The 26,317-nt window shown below is 44.8% G+C and overlaps 1 protein-coding gene across 1 annotated transcript in view; it reads left to right on the forward strand.

Moving 5' to 3' along the window:
* LOC131883779 (mucin-2-like) overlaps positions 1-26,317 on the forward strand; it is a 66,451-nt gene that overhangs the window by 2,731 nt on the left and 37,403 nt on the right. The window contains exon 2 of the mRNA XM_059231339.1: positions 13,505-16,712. Within this exon, the coding sequence (XP_059087322.1) occupies positions 13,505-16,712 (3,208 nt within the window). The remainder of the gene's footprint in view (positions 1-13,504; positions 16,713-26,317) is intronic.

Here is a 26,317-nt window from a genome sequence, read left to right on the forward strand (position 1 = left end):
AGTCATTTTTTTGTGGGCCCAAAACAAATAAATGTTGACGCAAGAATCAGAGTGGCACTCCTTGCTTTGGGCCCTTTCTAGCACTGGTTGCGCACTTGGAAGGCTCTAGCTGCCAGGTGGGTGACGTCACTAGATATAATAAGATATAATGTCAACCTGTGAGGATAGGCCATGAAGGGATTTGGACTATATATTTACCAACATATCTCGGAATAAACATAATGGCACCAATAAAAGAAGCATCCAAATTGTGGAAATATATCAAAAGATTGTGAACTTGAGCTAAAAAATGAGTACAAGAACCAGATTCATAGATTTGAAGCGCCACCTTAAGATGGGTGTTGGATGAGACTAGTTGAAATGATTAGATATGTAACTTGTTTTCTGTCAAAATGATTTATTGAATAGTCATATATATATATTAGTGAAAAAGGTTACTGACATTTTAAGAAAACTCATGAATAAATTAAGGAACGGTTTACTTGTTGTTTACTTATTTGACTTGCTGAATTTAGCGCCAATATATGATCAAACCTTTTGGCTGGGCCAGATCAAACCTTTCATAAATATTTGATGTTATTGAAGCAATTCATTTACTATTATTGTTTACATTCCTGTAGTTTTAGTCTTCTTTTATGATGAACACGTTGGTTTATATATTCATTAAGAGATGTTTTTTTCCAACTTGTAATTGGTCAATGCAAGATTCTAATGATCTCCTTAATGGGTTATAAATCAACCAACTGTGATAACTTACAAACACTTTTTAGAAACCATGGATTCATGAAAACCCTGATGAAAGTGCCTAAGAGGGAACCGGCAGACGAAAACAAAATGACAGTAACGTGGGTGTGCTCAACTATTTCGTTCCCGTTGAGAGTTAAAGTCCTTGAAATGACGTTTCAATCAAATTTGACTTTCGTTAAACATCTGGATCATTTGACTCAAGAAATGCTTAAAGGCATTCTCAAATTCTTAGAGGGTTCCGTACCTCATAAATCGATTGTGAAACTTGTTCATTCCCTAATATACTCCATGATTCAATACTGGGCGCCTCTCCACCTAAAAATACGTGTAACCGAAAATTACGTTGCTTATGACCCCCAGCAAAAGCTACAAATTGCCTTATATGATGTTCAACGCTTCATTTCGAACAAAAATAGGAGAGATCAGATTCGCCTCGAAACTCTCTACGTTGAAAACGGATTCCTCACACATAACAGACCAGCAATTAAAACTGCACTGGTTGAAAATGGGAACATAATGAATTGTTTGTCCCCCGTATTGAAAAGCAACCAACTTCTGCCAACAATGCCCTCCACACCACCTGAAATGTTACGAGACAAGATTTAAGGATCCCCGCTTGTAACCGAGGTTTCAATTTTCTTGTTGCAGTTTTATACAACAATCTAAGTAGTTTTCAAAGATCTCTACCGAAAATAAGTCAATTTAGATCTACCGTTTACGCTCGTCTCATTGTGGACTTTGATAATCCTGGAGGAAAAACTACCATAAAGTTGCTTCTCGATAGGGAACAGATGATGACTTGCTTGATGAGGGTCCTCTCAACCAGTACTTTCTGGTCCCTCCGCTCCGAACATGCAAGAATACCTCTTTAAACGTGTCATAAAATGCCAGATCATATCTAGAAATTGCCGAAAAACACGCCACAAAGAAATAACAAAAACCATTCCATATTTTCAACTTTCTGTAGCAAAACGAGGTCATTGTAAAATTTCAGCCTGAATCACCATAAATGGTTAACGTTTAGAAAGCAACATCTTAGTAACTCATAGCATGTTTTAAAACACTTAGAACTTCTGGGTTTCTAGGCTCCAACGAAAAGGTAACATTCATGAGACAGTATAAAAATACTGTGCATAAATTTTAAGTGGTCAAAATATTTCAGTCTTTCTTCCACGAGAAGTAAACTTGTAAGACAGGTAACTACAAAAGGTTATACCTTTGAAAACGGACAAAATCAAAATAAGTTTTCAAAATAACTCAACAATTTGTCTACTAAGTAGATTGTTCCAAGATTGTCGATCAATTAAGTCCAACTTTTTAATTCGACTCTTGGGTTACTGAGAGTAATATGGCCCTGAACGGAATGAAATTCCGCTCAATGACCCTCGGGTCAACTCCTTTGAATACTCCACTCGTACATAATGGAGGTAAAGATATTGAACAGGTCTCATCTATGAAAGGTTTAAGTGTAGTCCTCCAAAACATTGGAAAAAGTTCGATGAGCAGTTGAAGGTGGGTAAAGCTTTCCAAATGTGTGGTTGGATACATCGCACGTTTAAGTCCAGAGCTAGTGTCACAATGCTCACTCTGTACAAGTCGATTGTTCATCCACATCTGGAATATGCTTCACCCATTTGGGATCTAATGAGTTCAGCAGGTTCGCAAAAGGTCAAACTAGGGCCCTGCACTTAAAAGAGTTCAACAGTGAGTTCAGTGCACCATAGCAGTTGAATTTTGTACCTTCAATTCTGTTCAAAAACAATGAAGTAAGTTTCAAATAACAAACACTTTATACATCAAAATAGTGATAAACAGAGAGCTAGCTATATGTGGTATATTTGTAACATACCAGAGAGTTTTCATCATCATTGTTTTCCATTAAATTGTGTGAAAAAAGCCAATGGTATGTTCATAAAAAGTAATGCTTTTAAGGTTAGTCGCCAAAAACTTCTGTAATTTTCCTAGCAATGTTTGGTTGGAAACAATGATTGCCAAAGTGCTGACGCGTTGTCAATCGTACAGTATACAACCTCCTGTAAAATGATGATTTATGGTGTGAGGATTTCTCCTCTGGCAAGTGAACTGTATTTCTTCAATGAGGGGAGTTCCTTGGTCGCTAGCTAAATAAGGTAGACGGAAACCATCTCGCATTTGCTTCTTGATATATAGATATATTTTGAGATGGTCCAAAGTATTGTAGAAATATGATTGAAAATAAGAATGATCTTACGTCGAGGGGGAACGGGTGGGGTATAGGCACGACCCAAAGAGGTTGTAGGATCACTTTTTGGAGCACAATTCCAACACACTTACAACTGGAACTCATCCAGAGGAAAATCCCCTTGGTCGCACCAATCTCACTGCCAGAAACGCTTCTTCACGTCATAACCTGAAGGAACGCAAACCACTCTTGCACTTGATTACTCCCGTCGAGTCCAAAATCAATACTGGTCGTCGAATTCGAGTTTTGGTCTGCAGGTCGAGATTGATTGCGTTCTCTCATTAGCATGATGTTTGGGAGGGCAATAAATTCAATGCTTGTCATGGGCTTTCGTGCTTCCATCCTCCCCCCCATTGCCCGACCATCGTCCAATCCGTTCAAGTGTGGCAACCTTGGTCACTGGGCGGGTAAGAACTCCCTCCTTGGTTTCTACTGTGACGGCTCTTACCAACCCATCCCTTCCGGGTTGAACTTCAACCACCCTGCCAAGTTTCCACTTTCCTCGTGGTTCCGGGGTGCCCACCAACAGAACCTCTGAACCGACCTTGATATTTTCCATCTTCATTGTCCATTTAGTTCGCTTTAACAAACTGGGCAGGTATTCATCAGTCCACCTAGACCAGATCTTGTCCACAATTCCTTGCACATAATTAAAGTGTTCCCGTGGGTTCTTTGACGCATACAATCCAGGAGGGACAGACATATTGGCTCTTTGTATAAGAAAATGGTTAGGGGTAAGCGCTCTGGAGTCCTTTGGATCCGTGCTCTCATAAGTCAGGGGTCGAGAGTTTAAAAATCCCATCACTTCATTCAGTGCCACCCGCAGCTCATGCTCTCTTAAGTGACGACGGGCTCCTTGTTCTTCTTCCAGAATTTTAGACAAAGCTCGTTTTGCTGACTTAATCAATGATTCATGGACTCCCCCCCAATGGGGAGCACCTGGGGGTTGGAATTTCCACAGAATGGTCGAGGTTCCAGGGTTGGGTTGGCCCAATCCCTCCAACAGGGATCTTGCTCCAATAAAATTCGTGCCGTTGTCGCAATAGACCATGTGGGGCTGACCCCTTATATTGATGAAGCTTCGAAGACAATTCATGAAATCCTGAGTGGACATCGAGGCACAGAGTTCAATATGGACTGCTCGAGTTGTCATGCATGCAAAGATGACCCCCCATCTCTTCTCTAATTTGTTTCTCGACACTAATATCTCCATGGGTCCAAAGAGGTCCACTGAGGTGTTATAGAAAGGAGGCTCAGCCACAGCCATCCGTTCCTTTGGTAGGTCTGCCATTTCTTGGGTGGCTGGTTTGGCTAGAGATAGTTGGCAAAATCTACATAATCGGCATGTCTGCTTCACTGCTTCTCTCCCTCGGAGAACCCAGTATTTTTGCCGAATTAGAGCTAGGCCATGATTTATTCCTGGGTGGTGGTTCTTCTCATGCTCCTCTTTGAGGATGAGTTTACTTATGGAGTTCTTGGGACAAATGATCACTGGATGTTTTTGGTCATATGGGAGTTGTGCCTGGCTCAATCTCCCCCTCGCACGCACGAGGCCCTCATCATCGATGAAAGGGCTGAGACCCCAAAGTCGGGAGTTGGATGGGACGGGGCAACCGTCAGACAATTCCTTGATATCCTCATCAAATGATTTCTTTTGAGCTAGTCTTAAGAGAGTTGTGAGGCCAGTTTGTTCATCATTATTTTGTCTCACACTCTCAAGTGCTTCTTGGAGGCTTTCAAAATTGGGGTCTGCCTCAACAGTGCAGTTGTTGGCCTGTAGAAACTTGTCTCGCATTTCCTCAGTCGTGGGACTGACCTCCGTGTGGGCTGGCCAAGTCTCTGGCTCCTTGCTCAGGAACAATGGTCCTTCCAACCATTCTTGCGGTATGGTGGTTTGATCCCGTGCTCGGGTGGCGCAATCTGCCGGATTCAGCCGCCCTGGAACATGCCTCCATTCCTCCGCCTTGGTCAGAGTTTGGATCTCACCAATCCTATTTGCCACAAATGGCTTGAAACTGCGGGCCAGGCTTGTTATCCAGCATCGGACAACCTGACTGTCAGTCCAGTGTATGCGGCGCTCAACTGCAATCCTCAACGTTGACAATAAATGATTGGACAATCTTGCACCAAGCACTGCAGCTTGGAGTTCAAGTCGGGGGATCGTCACAGGCCTTTTGGGAGACACACGATTCTTAGAGCAGATTATGCGGACACAAACACTGCCGTCTGTGTTCTGGCTTCTCAGATAGGCCACCGCAGCAAAGGCATCCTCTGACGCATCACAGAAGATGTGCAATTGGTGTGAGGTTCCTTCACCACTCCATGGTGAAAGAGTTCTTGGTATGTGGTAGTTCTTTAGTTGAAGTAGTCCATCCCACCATGCCTTCCACCAGTCGAGGGTCTCTCCATCTAGTGGGTCATCCCACTCTATGGCACGAAGCACCAAGCCCTTCATTTTAATTTTACCCCCCACTATCATTGGTGCACATAAGCCAAGTGGATCAAACAAACCTGACAGCCTGCTAAGTAATCCCCTCCTCGTAGGTATCAAGGTTGCATCTGTTGGTGTAAAAGCCAGACAATCCCTTTTAGGGGACCACTCCAGCCCAAGGACTTTGATTTCTTCATGCCCTTGTGCAAGGTTGACATCATTGAGAATCTCACCCCCTAACTCACCCACCACCTTGGATGAATTTGATTGCCATGCACGTAGTTTAAAATTTCCCTTTGCCAAAACGTCTTGGATCTTCTTAGCAGCTATAAGTGCTTCCTCAGTGGTTTGGAAACTATCTAGGTAATCATCCATATAGAATTGTTTTCGGACCTTACTCTGGATCTCCTCCTCACAACCAGCATCCTCAACGGTCTGATGTAGGACGTTGATGGCAATGCAAGGGGAGCATGAATCACCAAAGACTACACCAGTCATTTCCCAGACCTGAACCTCCTCAGAACTGGACTCACGCCACAGAAATCGATGGTAGGCAGCATCCTCTTTCTTCACTCTGATCCTACTGAACATGGCTTCAATATCGGCAGTTAGGGCTATTTCATGTTCCCTGAACCTAACCAGCACGTCAAAGAGTTCGTTTTGTAGGTTGGGACCTGTCAAGAGGCAGTCATTTAAGCACTTCCCTCTGTACTTTGATGCTGAGTCAAACACGACTCTCACATCAGATCCATTTTTTTTCCACACCCCATGATGGGGAAGAAAACCTTGCTCCTCCATTAACAGTTCACTTGATGGGACTAGCCTTGCATATCCTTCATGAATTGTCTTCCTCATTGCCTTCACGTAGGCCTCCTGGAATTTAGGGTCCCTGAGGAACTTCCTCTCCAGACCCTCGAGCCTTTTTAAAGCTTGCGACCTATTATTCCATGGTTTTGCTTCTCCGGGGATCCAGGGGAGGCTGACTTCATATCCAGTTTGAGNTCTCCAGGGATCCAGGGGAGGCTGACTTCATATCCAGTTTGAGATTCCAGTCTTTTTGTACCCTCTTTGATGAGTTTCAAGGCATATTGATCTTGGATACTGAAGGATGGGCCTTCAACTTCTTTTCCTTCAGCGCCATAACTCTCTGTGTGGTAGAATTGAGATACAGCCTCATTTAGAGGAACTTCCACCATGGCATGGTTCACCCTGGACTCTGTCTCCAGTCCAAGTTCAATTCGGGGATCAGTTTTGCCACGGCAAATCCAGCCTAGAAGTGTTCGGAGGGCGTATGGTTCTGACGGATTTCCACGTATTTCTTCCTGGGGTTCAATAAGCATTCCTGCGTCTAATCCTAAAAGAATTTCCACAGGTGAATTGTCTCCCTTTATTGGGAGATCTCGGAGATGCTTCCAGTGACCCTTCAATTGGGCCCAATCATTGCCCTTAAGTGTCCCGCAGACTTTAGGGATAACCTTCATGTTGAGATCAAGCCCTCCACTTTTGTCGGCATACAAAATCTTCAAGTTGTAGTTTCCAGACTTGATAGTTGATGAACCAACTGCACCATGAACAAACATGGGTTTCTCCTTCCTTTTTTGGCCTCCAAGTCTCTTCAATACTCGTTCACTCATGAATGACGTATCAGATCCTTCGTCAATTAGGGCGTTAACCACAATCTGGCCACGGGGACCCTCCAAAGTCACGGCAATGATACCAAGAAGGACGACACCTCCTACCTCAGTAGCGTTGGTGGCGGAAGAGGCTAAACCACAACTTGGACGTGTAAGGTTGGATGATGTTCCACGGCTTCTATGAAACATTTCATGATGAGAGCTCTTGCATCCATCCTTTCCGCAAAGCTTCCTGCTCTTGCAGTCTTGGCTAACGTGCCCCACTCCAAGGCATGAAAAGCAGAGCCTTTTCTCTATTGCCAAGTCATATCTTTGTCCGACCGTGGAGTTCATAAAGGTGTCACAACTGGAGGTATTGTGGAACTCTGAGCAGATTGGGCACCCCTGCCCCAATGCAGTTGTATTGGTCAATGCAGTCCTGGTCCGTAACTCCCAAGATTGGCCAAAATATCTCCTATCTCGCTGGGACAACTCCAGTAACCAATCACTCAGTTTGGTCAATTTTTTCTCCCTTGGAATCTCTCTGCTCAGTTGGTCCCATGCATTAAAGGTTTCTTTGTCAAGCTTACGCTCTACACAGTGCACGATTTGGCCCCAAAGAGTGTCCCCTGGTCCCACTCTCTCTTGAATGATGAGCAGATGCCCCTGTAAGTTGAAAGCTAGGTTCTCCAAGCTTTGGGGATCTCTTGGTTTTACTCTAGGCAGGTTTTCGATTTCTTGCGTGTGGGCTTCCACAACAAGTTCCTCTCCACCAAATACTTTGAACAATGTTTTCAGAGCGGCCTTGTAATGGCTCTCAGAGTTCCCAAACCCATAGATCAACCGTCTTGGTGACTCTCCCAGTGAGGCCTTCAACATCCCCATCTTCTTGGGTACAGACTTTGAAGAATTATGGACCAACGCCTGGAACATATTAGCCCATTCATGGAACTCGACCACATTTCCATTGAATTTTGGCATCTTAAGGTCCAAGGTAGCTCGTGCCCCATTCATGCCCCAGGGTACTTCAGTTGTAGGATTCTCCATCCAGTGTCCCCCAGACCTATTGGGGTCAACTGACTGGGCCCCGGGTCTTAAGGGAAGGCTTGACGTTTTTCTGTTCTCCCAATCGTCATCTCGCCTCTGAGGGCGGAAGGATACTTCAGGATCATATTCCTCACTTGCCCAGAAGTCTTGCCGATTTGTACGTCCAATAATTTCACCTAATGTGGAACCCACACCTTCAACCTCTGTGTTAGTTCTTCTCAGGGCAGGCGGTGGGTTAATCTCTCCTCCACTCATTACTCTCCCAATATTATCCCCATCCTCTGACCCACAGATGGATGGAGGCTCATCCAATCTCCCGTCAAGGTGGTTGCTGACATCAGCTTGGAGATCCCGCACACGTTGTTCTTCTGTGAACAAGTATGCCGTGATTTGATCCTGAACCTCTTCGTCCAGTCCAGTGTCCATATATTCTTGGAGTACGGCTTGTAGACTCCCCAAGGTCTTTTCCACGGCTTCCAAGTCCAGCTTAATTCTCGTCCTCGACGTTTTGAGATGATCACCAAGCCTTGCTCTGATGGCATTAATCTGCAGGGTCAGCATCCTTTTCTTTGAAGACATGGATTTGCGTATCGTTGGGTCAATACCACCCGCAGACGTGCTCCTAGTTGGCAAAGCAAGGTCTGACTGGTCAAGACCAATTGGCCGAACGTCCTCGTCCGCCATGGTTTCTCTTGTCAGATGGAACTGGAAATCTCAAGAGCTTCGCGACCTCAGACGCCCCAGGCTTTGCTGCGAGATCCGGCTCGAAGGACCAAAAATGGTGTGAGGATTTCTCCTCTGGCAAGTGAACTGTATTTCTTCAATGAGGGGAGTTCCTTGGTCGCTAGCTAAATAAGGTAGACGGAAACCATCTCGCATTTGCTTCTTGATATATAGATATATGTTGAGATGGTCCAAAGTATTGTAGAAATATGATTGAAAATAAGAATGATCTTACGTCGAGGGGGAACGGGTGGGGTATAGGCACGACCCAAAGAGGTTGTAGGATCACTTTTTGGAGCACAATTCCAACACACTTACAACTGGAACTCATCCAGAGGAAAATCCCCTTGGTCGCACCAATCTCACTGCCAGAAACGCTTCTTCACGTCATAACCTGAAGGAACGCAAACCACTCTTGCACTTGATTACTCCCGTCGAGTCCAAAATCAATACTGGTCGTCGAATTCGAGTTTTGGTCTGCAGGTCGAGATTGATTGCGTTCTCTCATTAGCATGATGTTTGGGAGGGCAATAAATTCAATGCTTGTCATGGGCTTTCGTGCTTCCAATTTACGTGTCACAACTGTTCGGAATTTCATCTATAGAGAATTTGAAACGTCTCCCAGAAGAGTTGACGGCTTATTCATTGTATCACAGTACTTGAGCAATAAATTGTTCATAAAATAATCTCTTGATGAAGTCTGGCATCTTAGAGCGTATTCTCTCGTTTCTACGTTTGTTTGTCCGCACCTAGATGAAGCAGAGGGCGCTTCCTCCGCTGAACGAAAAGGACTACACAGGGCGCTAGTTTGGGCTGTTTGACGTTGCAAATAAGGGCCCTAATTGATGGAGGGTCACAGCAACACACAATGACAGGAGTAGCAGATTCAAGTGACTCAATTTTCAATAGAAAACATAAAAAATGACTTGAACAGTAGCGTTTAAAGCATTCAAAGTACGTTTAAGGGTGCCTGAAGGGTAACTAAAGCCATACATGAATCGTATAACTACAGCTTTTTAACTAAATTTGTTTGGTTTGGATTTGGGACCCAAATGAACGCAATGTTTTGGAACGGAATTGAAGTTTCCACTATGGTGGGCTTAACTCAACTCACAGTCGTACTCTTCTAAATACAGGGCCCTAGCCCAAACAAAACGGGAAGAGGCACAATAGATTGCTAAATAAAATACTGTTGACGTGTCAATGCAATTTCTTTTCCGGACCTTATGTGACACAGGTCACTAATTATACTTAATATTTTGAGAGAATTAGCTAAAAACAACACAAATATAATGCATTATAATTCAGTAAAGAGGAATCGGCCCAATCGGCCCTTTATTTGGTAGAGGCTGACTCGAAAGCGCCCTGTGAGGTGCTGCGTAAGAGGGCTATAAGAATAAATCTTGAAAATCTTTTATTGAGACTCTCGGTCATGTCAACCCGAGAAAAAGATCGTCCAATCAGAGAGAAAGAGAATCAGTTACCCTTGCTGGTCTTTCTTTATAGGGCTAGTCAAGTAAACGCGTTCATGGACAACTGACGTTATTCCATGGAGTAAAATCAAAGACAACATGCCCAGCCAACCTACACTGTGCATGCATTGGATGTTGACATTTTTTCCATTTTATATGCTTGTCTAGGCAATTAGCATTGCGGTATTGAGCCAATTTGATAGTGCGTTCACTGATTAACATCAAACATGCTCATTTAGTGGGGTTTAGTAACACAACTCGCTCAAAATCACTCGATTATTGAAAATTCAATTGGCGAATGATGCGAGTTGACTGTGATGTTTGTCTTAGTTCTCTCTCCCCAAAATGCCCAAAATCAGGGTGCCGGACCACATTTTTCCTTGAATTTCCTTTACTTGACATCCCCTATTGAGCATCTTTAGCCCAGCTTAGCCCTCCATCGAAAAACTGTCAGCCCAGATCAGCCCGTAATGAGCCATCTTGCTGTTAGCCCGGCCTAAACCGAAAATTCTTGGCCCATTACACCTTCAGTTTGCTCTTTGGCCATGCTTAAAGACGTTCTCGACCGCCGTGCCAAGTTTTGCCCAGGTCGCTTCAACGGTCCTTTCATTGAGGGAGACAGCGCCCTCTGCTTCGTCTAGGTCATAGATAACTTCATATATAGATCGATCAAGGGCGCTGCGATCGCGTCTTTTCGTCTCAGCTGTCGCTGGTGGAAAAAATGTTTCATTCGTAGTCAAGCTACTTAGGACAACTATGGTACAAATTTGAATCGTTGCCGGCTCGTCCAAATTCAGAGTAGAAACCCCTAATACGACTCCTTGTCAAGCAATTACTCTCGTCTAGCACGCTTGATAAAACGGGTTTAAGTAAGTTGTCCGACCACATTTTTTAAGAACGCAATTTTGAAGAGGTTAAAATGGGGCTCAAATTGAAGTTTTCATCCATGTGGTGGAAACACTTAACTGAAACCCAAGAGACAAGACTAGGTTCAGGCTGACCTCCAGAGGTGTCGGATTTGCCTTGTTTACGTATAGGCGCAATCATGTCGCCCACATTCAAGCACATTGTTGGGAGATTGAAACGAAATTCCGAATGCCTTATCATTGCGTTGCAATCAATAGAGTACATGATTTGCTCTACTAATGTCCAAATCATTTTTTGACATGTTACTTGTAATATGCCCTAAAAAGCATGTTTTTATTATTCTACCGCTCTTTCTACCTGTCTATTTGTAAGATTCAAAAGAAATTAAGATTGAAGATGAATAACAAACGTTTCATGAGAATAATTCAACTTGCCTGATGCTAGATTCATCAAGTCGGCCATTAAACTCTTTGATCTGAATGAAAAACTCCGGACGAAATAAAAAGTTGTGATTGGTAATTTGACATTTACACTTTAACAGTAACAAAAAAAATCTAGGTCTTACGTGGAATTGATAGTACCACATTGTCAATTGAAACATTGACGATCCTTAAGAAGTAAACCATCATCCACGAGAGCTGTTCTCAAATGACTCTACTGCCAAAAACAAGGTTTATGAGACTACATCCGAAGAAAATCCATTAGTATATGATCACTTACATAAATATGTTGCTCCTGGAGTTTGAAACGAAAATCTGAATGCATCATTAGTGCATTGCATTATTGTTACATTTCGTTACACTTTCGAGATGTGTTACTAAAATGAGGGCAAATGCGTATGTATGTGATTTGCAGAGCAAAACTACATTTTTTTTGATTGCATTATGCCAAAAACACTTTGATTTTTATCCTATTCTGACGCTCTTTGTTCATGTATGTTTGTAAAAATCAAAAGAAATCAAAAGAAAACGTGAATGATGACCATTTCATGGGAATAATTCAACTTGCCCAAAGCGAGATTTCGCGAAATATCTTTGTCCCTTTTCCACCAGCGTCAGCTGACCTGAAAAGACGCTCATGCGGTGCAGCTCCTGTTGAGCTTAAGCATTCTAGTTATGGTTTTCTATGGTCTAGGTGCAGACAAACAAATGTAGAAACGAGGCACCATGCTCTAAGATGCCAAATTTCATCAAGGGATTATTCGATGAAAAATGCATTGCTGAAATATTGTGATACAATAAATACCTCAACAACTCATCTGGGAGACCTTTCAAATCCTCTATGAGTAAAATTCCGAACAATTATGACATGTAAATAATCATTTTTAAGGAGGTTGTATACTGCATGATTGGCACTTTTGCAATCATCATTTCAAACAAAATCAAACTAGAAAAAGCACAGGTTCACAAGTTTTTGATGAGCAAATTTTAAAACATCACTATTTCTAGAATTAAATTTAGTTTTTTTTTAGGACAATTTGATAAAAAAACCATCACAAAAAGTCGCTGATATGTTACAAGTGTTACAAGTTTATTTCAATTTAGAGGTTAAACGTGTTGATAATTTTACCTTTTTAGGATTTGAAGGGTCTCAGAAGGGTAGGTGGTCTATTTATGGTGTTAGAATGTATCAACAATAAGATGTTCAGCGAAAAATACCTTGTTCAAATAAGGCATCTTAGAGCGCATTCTCGTCCTTCTACGTTTGTTTGTCAGCAAGGAGAGAAGGCAGAGGAGAATGAAAAGGACTATTAAACTTTTCACGAAAAGGTTGATTTGGCATTGAAGTTTTGAGGTCGCTAAATATGCAATTTTTATTTGCTCTGAATAAATTTGGCCTTCAAATATGACTTTCCAGGCTTGTCTATATCCTTATTAGCCCAATAACTAGATGATTAATGCGTTAAGCAGATTAATTTGATGCCAAAGAGTAAGTGCTTCATATGTATTGTTTATATATTCATGTGCATTGTTTCACTTCAACCTTTATTTTGTGTGCTTTTGTAACGTCATAGATCGTCTCAAAATATCCCACAATTAACTTACAGTAAGGAACAAAAAGGGCTCTTTTCAACTGCTTTTCCGGGAGTAAAGATGGATCATTTTCTTCAACTTTATTGCTATATTTACAAATGTAAGATAGAACTTTCTGATATAAGAACTTAATCACTCCCAAAGCATTGATAAGTCAGTGCCAAGAAATGCGAAAACAAAATACTTGTTCTATCAATAAAAGAGTTTTTATGGGAAAGTTTAGATGTCATTCGCTATGATTTAATGATCAAGGTAGCATTGGTGGCATGTACGGATTTTGGAGCACCCAAAAGCAATGACGTTCAAAACTGTAGACTCTTTTACAAGTAAACCTGTTTATTTTATTCTAGGAAAGAAAACCCAGTGAAGGCATTGAAAATTGCCAAAACCAAGTTGACCACCATTCAGATTCTGGAAGAACAGTATTTTGGCTCTTTAACTTGTCATGTTCTTCGTAATGTGGACCAACCCCTCTTTGAGCACTTTTTGGCCAATTCAAGCACCGTCTTTCAGTCAGTCAGTGCTTACGACCCATATATTTTTGGAAAAAAAACTCATCGAATCTTCACGTGTGATATATATCTAATCGACGATTACTTTGAAGAAAAGATTGTCGACCTTGAGGTGGCTCTGATATTGCAACCCTTATTGGGCAGAAATGCTCGTAATAAGTGCGATGTGCCCGTGATAGCCAGACAAACAATCACTTTCGAATTTGACCGTGGTAATGGACGTGGTGGGGTGGATGTCTCTAGTACTGCCCAAAACCAAAGCAAAAAGGGAAGCCCAAATTTGGCCGGGAAAAACGAAAGAAAATCTACAAGGTATCCTTGGCCTTTTCAAACCTCAGCCCCCGATGCGAGGAAGACTTCTCATAGTCAAAACGAAGAAGATCGGAGCAAATATCATTTCGACTCGATGCCAAAGAACGATAGGCGTAAAGCTGGAGGAACTTCAGCCAATCCAAGTCAAAGTCAGAAACAAAGTCATAAACAAGCCAAAAATACACCTCAAATGAGCCAAGTAACGGCAGAAGTGATGATAAGACCGACGGTGCCAAGTAGTAGTGCAGCACAAGACGATGAAGCATCTGTTTTTGACTCCACGCAACAACATGTCCAAACCAATCCAAATTCAACGTCTATAGATAAGGGAAACACCGACATAATGACTTCGGTTAATGGTGTACCGACATTCAACCCCCAGAGGACGACTCCAAACACACTGTTTGAGGAGACACCAAATCCCACGGGTGTGCCCCATACGACAATTGAACCAATGGTAGTAAAAGGTCAAACTGGACATGAACAAACGTCCCCTTCAATTCAATCAACAATCAATAGCAAGACCAGCCCTGACAACCTAATTGATAGTGTCCTGGAGATGAAGACTTCAAAGCCGGACCAAACAGACTCTCAGACTGAAAAGAGTCAAGGCAAGTACTCCACATCAATTGAGGAAAACACCACAACTCAACTCCAATTTGAAGAAGAAAGCTCAACGACTTTGGTCCAAGACACGAATCTAAATAGTTCTTTCCGTCCTGAAAAAAACGATGGCGACGACACGCACACTAGAAGCAATACAAATGATGCTACTTTATCTGACGGCTCTGGAAATAAAGATCAAGAAGGTACATCCCCAATCTTCAATCGTGTGACCATCGAAATGATAGTGAAGGATACGTTAACGCCAGTAACAACTAAAAAGGGAATGAGTGATCCTGCTCGTGTCCCAACCACATTGATTGCAATCACTACTGGCTCTGATATTTTTGAGACCTCGACCGAAAATCCACAAACGTTGGCTGATACCATCAGTCCCATTGACTTGGTCAACAACATCAAAGATCGAGAGCTAGATAAAGAGGAGAATGACAGATCCAATGAAAACTATACCACCAACACCATAACCGCAACAACCACAACCAAAGATGTTAGAACTGACTCAAATAGCGTTACCAATGATGGCGAATCCAATAGCAGCGACGCTACTACAATGTCAAGCTTTACAGCTCTTTCAACAAGCGCAATTATAACGGGAGTCAATCTTACCCCCGTTATGACAACACAACAAACAGCAAGCAGTGCGTCGTTGTCAGTAACAGTCACAACAACAAAAGCAACATTATCATCAGCATTGTCAAAAACAACGCCAACAAGTTTTACTGGTAAAAACATCTTTGAGATAGATATCAGTAACAATAAAGACAAAACCGACATTGATATCAACACTGACAGTAACATTGACATCACAACCGACACCAATAACAACACCGACAACAACGCTGACACCAACACCGACACCAATAACAACACCGACAACAACGCTGACACCAACACCGACACCACCACCGACACCATCACCGACACCACCACCGACACCACCGCCGACACCACCGCCGACACCACCACCGACACCACCACCGACACCACCATCGACACCACCACCGACACCACCGCCGACACCACCACCGGCAACAACATTAACAATGATCACGATCACGACCACAACAACAACAAAAACAACAACAACATTGATAATGAAAGCAATGACGAGGTCAGCATCGTCACCAAAGCAAACACTAAAACAGTAACCAACACCATCACTGATATCGATACTTACACCGACACTACAGTCAACAATATTGATAACAAAGGCAACAAGGACAGCAACACGAATACTGTCAGAAGTAACGGCGACGATCATACATTCACCGAACAAAGTACGTTCACTCTGGGGCACTTTTCAAATTCGAGCTCAAACTCCAACAACATGACCAATGCTATTAACGATAGTATCGACGTTGCCACATCTACATCCCCCATTCAACAATCACCTACAATGGAAACAATAAATGTGCCTTTCCTCGATACCATCGGGACAAAACGAACTGAAAAAACGCTGGCAACATCAACATCAAAAGGAGCAACAGCACCAGTAACGACAAAAGAAGCAGCTGCAACAATGACAACAAGTACGGTCACAGCTAAACATGCAACGGTCTCGAACCCGGTCACAATTGGTACAAGTATTGACAGCGTTACCACCAGAACAACAATGGTAACAGTGACAGTAACCACATCTCCAATCAAAATCGACCCAGTCACTAGCATTACTTTTAAACCAATAACAACAACAACGACGACAACAACATCAACAACGACGACGACGACGACAACATCATCATCAACAACAGCATCATCGACAACGACAACAACAACATCATCAACATCAAGAACCGCATCATCAACAACGACAACAACAACACTGGCGACGACAACCGCCGTGTCATTTCTCCCTTCAACACTTTTTGTTCCTGTTGTTGAAACGGAAGTTGTCACGATATTTCCACCATTGGGAACAACGAGATCACCAAGAATTGTCAAACCTCCAACTGGATCCCTCTTGAATGGAACTTCAACAGATCCAAATCAAGAATCCGAGAATATTTTGGACAACCGGATTTTAGTAGATGAGCCAATTTTAGGAGAGAGTCTTCAAAATGTTACAGTATTCCTTCCTAACAAACCTAAGACGGATGACTCAAAGTTGAATGTAAGTACGCGTTTCTATGTCTGTTGAGTATCCCAGCATGTTGGCATCTAAATTTAAATTCGGTTAGTTGGCTAATACAACTTAAAGTGGACCGTAATCATTTGAAATCGTCTCAATTTCTGATGAGATCCTCACTCCTGTTTTCTCGTACTTGATGCGTTGCAATTTGGATCAGGGCAAGTTCCCCTCTTCTCTGAAGCCAGCTCATGTTGTTCCCATTTTCAAAGGGGGAGATAAGTCGCTCCCCAGTAACTATAGGCCGATTTCTCGGACTTCGAATACTGCGAAGGTGTTTGAGAAGATCATGTAGTTCAAACTTGTTGAATTTCTTGATATTCATGAAGTCCTTCCTCCTAGCCAGCATGGGTTCCGAGCACATGTTAGCACGGTTTCCCAACAGATTGAACATATAGAGCAGGTTATTGAGGGACTAGAGAGCCATGAATCAGTAGATGTAGTTTATCTCGACTTTGCCAGAGCCTTTGACAAGGTAGATCATGGTCTTTTAGTTAACAGGCTCCATGAGATTGGAATCCAAGGCAAGGTTTTCAATTGGGTTTTCCGCTAATAAAGCAGTTGTTTCAACCCGCTACAGGCGTTCAGACGTGTTTTCTTGGGCTCGTCGAGTGACACTCTGTACACGGTCCTTCGAGACACTCCGGGGTTCTGTTTTTGGTGACCATCTCTATATATTGCGAACAGTGTGTGACACTACCGGTGAGAATAAGTGGCATCTTTATGTTCCTCGTTACCATCCCTGAAATCCAAGACAAAGGGCTTCAACGTTTGTTGCCAAGCCACACCCGAACCTCACCCTAATCATGGGACGGGGGAAACTTTTAAGGGGTCATATTTCTTGACCCCAAACTCTTTGTTTGTTACACCAAGCCTTAATCTTCAACCAATTTTGCCAAAACAAGCCAATTAAATTGTGTCGTCGTATGATTCAGCATATTTGGAAGAAAAAAGAAAAAGCAGTCTTACAGTCCACGCTCTTGGGTATGGATCGAACGCCTCCCAAAAAGAATCAGTTGGATCTTTTACTTCAGCAAAAAATGGAGTCCAAGTCCACACCCAGTGTTCCTTCCCTCGAAGTTGGGGAGCTGAAGAAAAGACGTTCTTATGCCTAAGGGGGCTTCACCAGGTTCCTTCTGAAAGCTACAACGTTAGTCGACCAAGATGATGCCTCCAAATTGGATGACTCCCATCAATCAGCCACAACCGCCAGTTCGGGGCGGATTTTAAACTCTGCAAAGGACGCTCTTGGCAAACTAAATCAGTGTGCCATGGAGTTTTATCTCCACACGTCCGAGGAGGAGGATCGAGATTACATTACGTTCGGTCGCGGATCAACTCGGCCTTAATGGAGCATAGTGCACACTAGCCATGTCGGTATCTGGGGGCAAGAAAGTCATCATTCGGGGACAACGCAAGGTAATTGATGAACCTTCCACTACTCCTGCTCACATTCCAACCAATTAGCGACCGATTGGTGAACAGTATTAGAGAAACAAAATGAGACAGTGCAGAACAACGATGAATGAAACCACAAGACATGGCTCTGTTCGGACCGAGAGAATCAAGCTTAGGCACCATACGTGGCGTTCACAGTGTTTCATGTCCCGGGCAAATCAAAACCCGCCGAATTCTGCTCCCGGAACCCCGTGCCCTGGCACTCCCTCCCCGGCGTAATCAGGGAAGAGGTGGACAAGTCCGGCTCATGTACAACCTCAACACCGGCGGAAACATACACAACCTAGGCCCACAACGAATCACCTAGTTGACCACCACATGCCCAGAACTGGCAACGCTCGCCAGTATGGTGAGGTCCAACGTGCGCATACCCCGGGAGGGCCCACTCTTGGTCTATCGTCAAATCCAGCCTGAGCTGACGGTAACTCGTAAGGGCACGGTCCTCAGAGGGGAGAGAATAGTCATCCCGGTCGGCCTTCGGCGGGAGATTGTGGCCATGAGCCATGGCGGGGCCCACTTGGGCTCATCATCCATGAAGCGACGAATAAGGGCAGTGGCGGGGGTCCCAACCATGGACTCCACAATCAAGAAATTTGTCCAAGAGTGCCCAAAGTCCCAGAACAAGCCAAAGCACCCCCAAGATCGGCGGCACCTCCCCCATATGCTTGGCATACCGTCTCCATCAACTTGTTTGGCCAGACGGCCGCCAGATCGTCGTAGCCAGGTGCAACCTCTCGCGCTACCCTGTGACGGTGACGGTTCCGTTGGCCTCCACCCAACACACCATCGAGGCAATCAGGTCCATATTTGCTGAATATGGTAGCCCCAAAACCATCCGAACCGCCAATGCTATCAACTTCACCAGCCAAGAATTCCAAACATTTGTCTAATCCCTGGGAATTCATCACACGTTCTCACCACCCCTCCATCCTCAAAGCAACCCGGCCGAGTGCGCCATGCAACTCGTTGGCAAGGCCGTCAAACTCAGCAAGGAGTGGAGACAGCTTTAGCCACAGTTCTACAAAAGAACTTTCAAATTCCAGCCCCTCTTCATGTCGGATCCGTTTTTGGTGGAGGCCAGAGTCGGCGGCCACACCTATGTGGTGCGCGACCCGGGCTCCGGGCGGACTTTCACAAGGTAAGCCGATACCGACACCCCGACCCGCCCCTTAGGCCACAACGACCGGTTTCACCTCTGTGGAGAGGGCACTGTTGTCAGCCCAGATCCAAACAAGACCANTCAAATTCCAGCCCCTCTTCATGTCGGATCCGTTTTTGGTGGAGGCCAGAGTCGGCGGCCACACCTATGTGGTGCGCGACCCGGGCTCCGGGCGGACTTTCACAAGGTAAGCCGATACCGACACCCCGACCCGCCCCTTAGGCCACAACGACCGGTTTCACCTCTGTGGAGAGGGCACTGCTGTCAGCCCAGATCCAAACAAGACCACGGGCATGCCCTCCTCGGACCTCCCCTCCTCAGTCCACACTTCCTCCGTTCGTCCCACCACGACCAAGGTCAGTGACGGGCTGGACCACCATCATAGGAATGTAACGTCACGGGGGCCACAGCCCAAAAACAAGAACCATGCGTGAAGTCCGGCTCGCACACGAGCTGGGGCCAGCCCTCGCAAGCATCCAGCGGATCAGGGAAAACTCAAATTATCCAATATTTCCCACCTTCCACTACTCCTGCTCACACTCCAACCAATTAGTAACTGATTGGTGAACAATATTAGAGAAACAAAATGAGACAGTGCAGAACAACGACGAATGAGACCACTGCCATGCAAGGTAAAAGAAATTCATATTTACAGTCTTATGTTTGTTTGTAGAGTGAATTATCTTAATTTTAATATACCAGGTTCTATAGCTGCTAAACTACGTGAGGTCGAATTCTTCAGTAATCATTCGTCTACAATCCTTGGACGGAACCTACACTTCCCCGGCCTTTGAGGCTTGCACCTCGCCTAAAGTGACGGCTGATTTGCAGCCTGTGGCTTCAACAGTTCAACAATTTGAACACCTGCAAGGCATTCAGTTTGCAGAGGGGGCCTTCCCCACCTCTGTGACTCCAGTCACACTTTTGGTTGGTGAACCAATGTTCACCCATCTTCAACAAGGCACACCCATTCGAAAGGGCCTTCATGATCCAGCAGCCGTCTTCGCGAAGCTGGGTACGGTCCTAGCAGGAGCTGTCTCTTCAATTGGCACCCAACCAGAGGTTTTCTGTTTCAGCTTAGTGCCTGTGCATGAAGAAAGGGATAGTATTGAGCAGTTATGACTGTTGGACACCATCGGCATTTCGCCGTATCCCACCCACACAATCGAAGAAGACAATTCATTATCATATGTTAATAATATCGCTGTACATACCATGAAGGACATAACCCGTTACGATAGTAACCTTCAGAAGTACTTTCACAACTTCTTTGAAAGCAGTCTAAACATTCCGTTTTGGATGACAACTTTGCTCAAAGCTTGGCAGTTTCGAAATCAACTGCCAATAAATTGGCAAAAAATGCAGACAAACTGCAATTGGTAAATCAGGCGTAAGAACAGTTTCTCAGCAACAAGTATGCAAAGGAAATCACGAACGATGTCAACAAACCGGACAGTGCTTACTACTTGCAAACGCACCCAATTTTCAAGGGCACATCGACATGAACTCCAGTTCGTATTGTTCACAATGCTGCGTCTCCACGTAGCCAAGGACACACAATGATCTTCTTCATGCCGGCCCAAACTTAATTCCAGATCTCGTGTCCGTCCTAATCAATTTCCGTTCCCAATGAACAACGGTGATTCTAGATATTTCCAAAATAATTTTAAGCATTGGCATTGAAAATGACAAAGATAAGATTCATGTGGACACCTTCACCAAATGGACCCACCAAATTACTTTGTACGTTAGTACTTACTTTTGGGGTTGTGCCCTCGCCTTTTCAGGCCATTTGGGTTGTTCAAGAACATGCCAAAAGATTTCAAGAAACGTACCCATTAGCTGCAAAAGCTGTTAAACGGATGTATGTCGACGACCTGGCACAGGGTCCTCGGACCCGGCAAGTGCGAAAAAGCTGGCCGATGAAATATTTGCTCTTTTCAATTTGGCTAGCATGAAAACGCACAAATGGCTATCCAATGAACCTGAGGTTCTCTGGGACATCCCATCAGAACTTCAGTCTGAAACACATGTGACCAAAGTTCTAGGAGTCCCATATGATAACAAATCTGACGAGCTTACATTCAATTTTTGGCCCAACTTAAAACTCGATAATGACGCGCGCCCCACCAAACGTTTAATTCTCAAAACAGTAGCTCAACTTTTTGATCCCTTAGGCATGATTTCACCCTTCATTATCGTTGCAAAAGTACTATTGCAAGCCTTATGGCAAGATCAAATTGATTGGGATGGCGCCTTACCAAACAATTATGAATACACTTGGTCACAATGGGTTTATGACATTCCTGCATTATCGTCCCTGCATGTATCTCGTTGTTTAATCCCACAAAATTATGACCCATTATTCATTGCTGCCTTTGGTGATGCCAGTGCTACGGCATACTGTACTGTTGTTTATGTAGTGTGCAATGATTCAGCAAACAATCGACAGTTTACGCAGGCGTTTGCCAAGACACGTGTCAACCCGCTTCAACTAGTGAGAACCGGCATTCATAAGCACGAAACAATTGCAAGATTGGAACTTCTCGCGGCAGTTATCACTGCCAGAGCGGGAGTGTATGTGGCTGAAGCCTTGAATATCAGGCTTCCTATATTTTGCTCCACCGACTCTAAAGTCACTCTTTGTCGTCTGGCCCGAGGTCCCAATCCATACAAGATTTGGGTCGGTTCCCGCCTCCAAACTATCCTGGATCTAGCTTCGGCGTCTCGTTGGTTCTTCTACCCGGGAAAATCCAACCCTGCCGACGTTGGTTCACGCGGATGCTCAGTCATAGATCTAATCCACCACACATTATGGTGGACAGGACCATCTTTACTACAACGAGAAGTAAAGACGTGGTTGGGAACTGGTCAAACATCCATCTCCAAAGAGGAAGAAGAATTATGCGACAATCCAGAAATCAGCAAAAACATTGTGCAAGCTCGGGTCTGCCTCACAGAAGTTGATCAAGGCATGTTGCATCGATTTGAAAGCTGGCACTCAACAGTACGCCTGGTGGCGTGGGTACTCCGATTCCTAAATGCACTAGGCCTTGAGATTCCACCTTATCCAATGTCCTTACATTTCAAATTTCATAGCACCCGACGAATACCGTCTAGCGGAATGTTATTGGATTCGGTTGGCTCAACGAGAATCCTTCGCAGAGGAAACAACCTAAATCAAACAAGGTTTACAATGCGTCGGGGTTAAGAAACGCCATGCCAAAATTTGACAAAAACTTGAATTTGTTCGTAGCTCAAACTCGATTGAACGAGGAGCTAATCATCCTTCCAAGGCACCACACTGTCACCGAAAAGATCGTTCTCCAATTCCACAACGATAACTTTCATCCGGATAAGACACACTTAAACGCCTTAGCCCGTAGACGATACTGGATTCAAGGCTCAAAACGAGAGGTACAAAGAATCGCCCGCTTGTGCCTCAAACCTCATTGCAGAAAACTGGTGCCGCTACAGGAACAAATGGGACCACTCCCAGCCAATTTACGGGTTGACGAACCGTCCGGGTTCACAAACATTTCCGTAGACTTTTTTGGGCCACTGCAACCAACTGACTGTGAGACAAAGCATATGGGTGCATATTCACTTGTCTATACAGTCGAGCAGTTCATCTTGAACTCACTCCAGACTTAAGTGCAGAGTCATTCATCGAAGCCTTTCGTAGACTTATTGCACGACAAGGTCAACCAAAAATTGTCTATAGCGACAATTCCAAAAGTTTCAAGGCAGCAGAAAAGGAACTTCGGGATCTCTACTCATGCATGGACAGGCCAAAGATCAGCCATGCTTTCCCCACTATGCTACACCCACTAGCTCAAAACCAATACGGTGGTCATGGTGAGAGATAAGAATTTATCCGGCCAAGAGTGGAAACTGGGTGTCATCGAAGATCTTCACAAAAATCCGCAAGGCCTTGTTCACAAGGCCACAATTAGAACCGTCTCACATGGGAAATAGAGACCGTCGTACATCACCAGACTTGATCGACAACTCAGCATCCTTGAGGCACCTCTGACGGAAAATAAATAAGGGTAGACGGAGACAGACTCAATCAGTCAACTTTCATCCAAGAAGCAGTCATCATGCACGCATGTAGCTTCCTGACTCTATCCTGCACCTTGTCACTTACAATGGCAAAGGTGCAAATTCAACCCATTCCGTGGAACCACACCGCACATCTTCACCTCCCGCCAAATACGGGCGTTATTGGACACGTTCACGTGGGCTTCAGGCTAAATCTTAGCCATTTGTTGGAAATCCCATTTCAACGGACCAGGGACCTGAAGAAGGAGTGTATCAAAAGGCTACTAGTGGCCAGTTCCTCGTGCAACCTCCCCAAGACATCATAGCCAATTTGAAAGTCCAAGAACGAAGTCTTAACGACATGTGGTCAACCGTGTTCTCAATCCTAGGCCAACCAATCGACTTTCACAGACACGTTAAGCGATCAATATTCCTTCCTTGTGTCAACTTCATTGGCAACATCGTCAATTTGGGCGCTACACTAGCTGTTGGAGTAGCCGTACGTTCGGTCGAACATTGCGTGGACGTGATGAATCACGACATCGTCGCAGTACAGGGGATCCAAGACCACCTGGCTCAACAAATTGCGCAAATCCACGCCACAGACAGACCTTAGCANTGACTTGATCTATTGCAGAAAGGACATGATGATACTTGGTATCGTCGTCGGAGATTGAGCGGAGAGAAAACTGGGACTCTGCTTGTGCAAACCACACAAAAGGCTCCTCAATCCAGAATGTCGGGAGTTTGACCGTCGCAGCCGAAACCACCGGGTTCTTGACCTCCACAGGGTCAGCCGGATTCATGGCCTCCTTTGAATCCATGACGGAAAGTAACAAGACCAAATCACGTCGGGGTCACCATTGAAGAGATAACCTTCACTCTTCAGATAGGTAGATTTTGAGTGTGTATTTACAGATCAGGATTCACGAGGTAAAGTATATGAAGCAACATTGGGAGAGTACGAGCTAGACTCAGGAGCGAGCACATTTGGTGTCACAAAGGAAGCCGCCACAGGGACTCCCCGCCCAGATCCGGTCATCCGGATCGAAATCGGTCCGGAACCCGAGATTGACGCCCGGACCGCGTGGATATAGGTACCCCTGAGTAGCTTCCCTCAGAGATTGTTGGCTTTAAGCGATCCACGGAGACCATCTTGTGTTTGCCATTGATATCAAGGAGGTAAGTTTTGGTTTCACGTCGTATCACTTTAAACGGGCCATCATACGGAGAATCTAGAGGGGCCTTGACACGATTGACTCTTACCCACACGTAAGGGCAAGCCGCCAATCCTTTGGGAACGTAAGAAGACTGTTGGCCATGGAACTGAGTAGGCCTTGGTGCAAAAGAACGGAACTCGTCACGTAGGTCACAAAATAGAGAAGAAGAAGTTTGATCCCGGTACGGGGGAGCACACACTGCACCCGGCACCTTCAGCGTAGTCCCATAGAGCAGTTGGGCCGGGGAAAACTGGGAATCCTCTTTGGGAGCACAACGGATTCCAAAGAGGACCCACGGTAACTCGTGATACCAGTTGCAACCGGCAAGTCGAGCACGGAGCGAGTCTTTCATTTGGCGATGAAACCGTTCCACCATGCCGTTAGACTGTGGGTGGTATGAGGTGGTGTGATTGAGCTTGGTTCCTAGTAGTCTGGAAAGATCGCCCCAGAGGCCTGAAGTAAATTGAGCACCCCGGTCTGTCACAATCACATCCGGGACCCCAAACCGACATATCCAACCAGATAGCAGAGCTCGTGCGCACGTTAGAGAGGTGATATCGGCCATGGGAATGGCCTCTGGCCAGCGTGAAAAGCGATCGATGGCCGTGAGCAAATAACGGTGCCCTCTCGAAGGATCCAATGGGCCCACAATGTCCACATGTACCACTCTAAAACGACCAGATGGGATGTCCATATGTTTGAGGGGAGAGCGGGTGTGTCTTGTTATTTTCGCTTGCTGACAGGCAAAGCAACTCCTGGACCACAATGTAATGTCCCGATTCATCCCATGCCAGACGAAAAACTGAGAAATGAGTCTTTTCCCCGCCCGAGCTCCGGGATGAGCCGTGTTATGAATGGAGTCAAACACCACGCGACGTAAAGATGTCGGAACAGAAGTCCTGGAAGCCACGGCTTGAATCGCCGCGCCACGAGCAGAGACCAGCTTGTCGGCCAACAAGGCCAGAGAACGCGTTGTCGATGTATCGAGCAAGGGCACGAGGTGAGCACGAACATCATCAGGCAAGTGGTCCAAGAATATGCATTTAAACAAAAAGCATGGTTCATGTGAACCCAGATGACCCAACATCTCGTCCATTAACTGAGATGGAGAGCGATCGCCGAGAGAAGACACACGAAGCAGCCGTTGGCCCCGCTGATACGATGAAAGGGTATAAGTAGACAAGAGCCTGTCCTTCAACGTTGAATATTTCGAATCCTTCACGGGAGGAGATCGTAGAAGATCAACAATACGTTTGGCCGTGACTTGATCTATTGCAGAAAGGACATGATGATACTTGGTATCGTCGTCGGAGATTGAGCGGAGAGAAAACTGGGACTCTGCTTGTGCAAACCACACAAAAGGCTCCTCAATCCAGAATGTCGGGAGTTTGACCGTCGCAGCCTAAACCACCGGGTTCTTGACCTCCACAGGGTCAGCCGGATTCATGGCCTCCTTTGAATCCATGACGGAAAGTAACAAGACCAAATCACGTCGGGGTCACCATTGAAGAGATAAACTTCACTCTCCAGATAGGTAGATTTTGAGTGTGTATTTACAGATCAGGATTCACGAGGTAAAGTGTATGAAGCAACATTGGGAGAGTACGAGCTAGACTCAGGAGCGAGCACATTTGGTGTCACAAAGGAAGCCGCCACACAATATCCTAGAGGCAATCACAACATCCGCCAATATGATGATGCCCCTGCTC

This window comes from Tigriopus californicus, chromosome 7, assembly GCF_007210705.1.
Source record: "Tigriopus californicus strain San Diego chromosome 7, Tcal_SD_v2.1, whole genome shotgun sequence".
NCBI lineage: Eukaryota > Metazoa > Arthropoda > Copepoda > Harpacticoida > Harpacticidae > Tigriopus > Tigriopus californicus.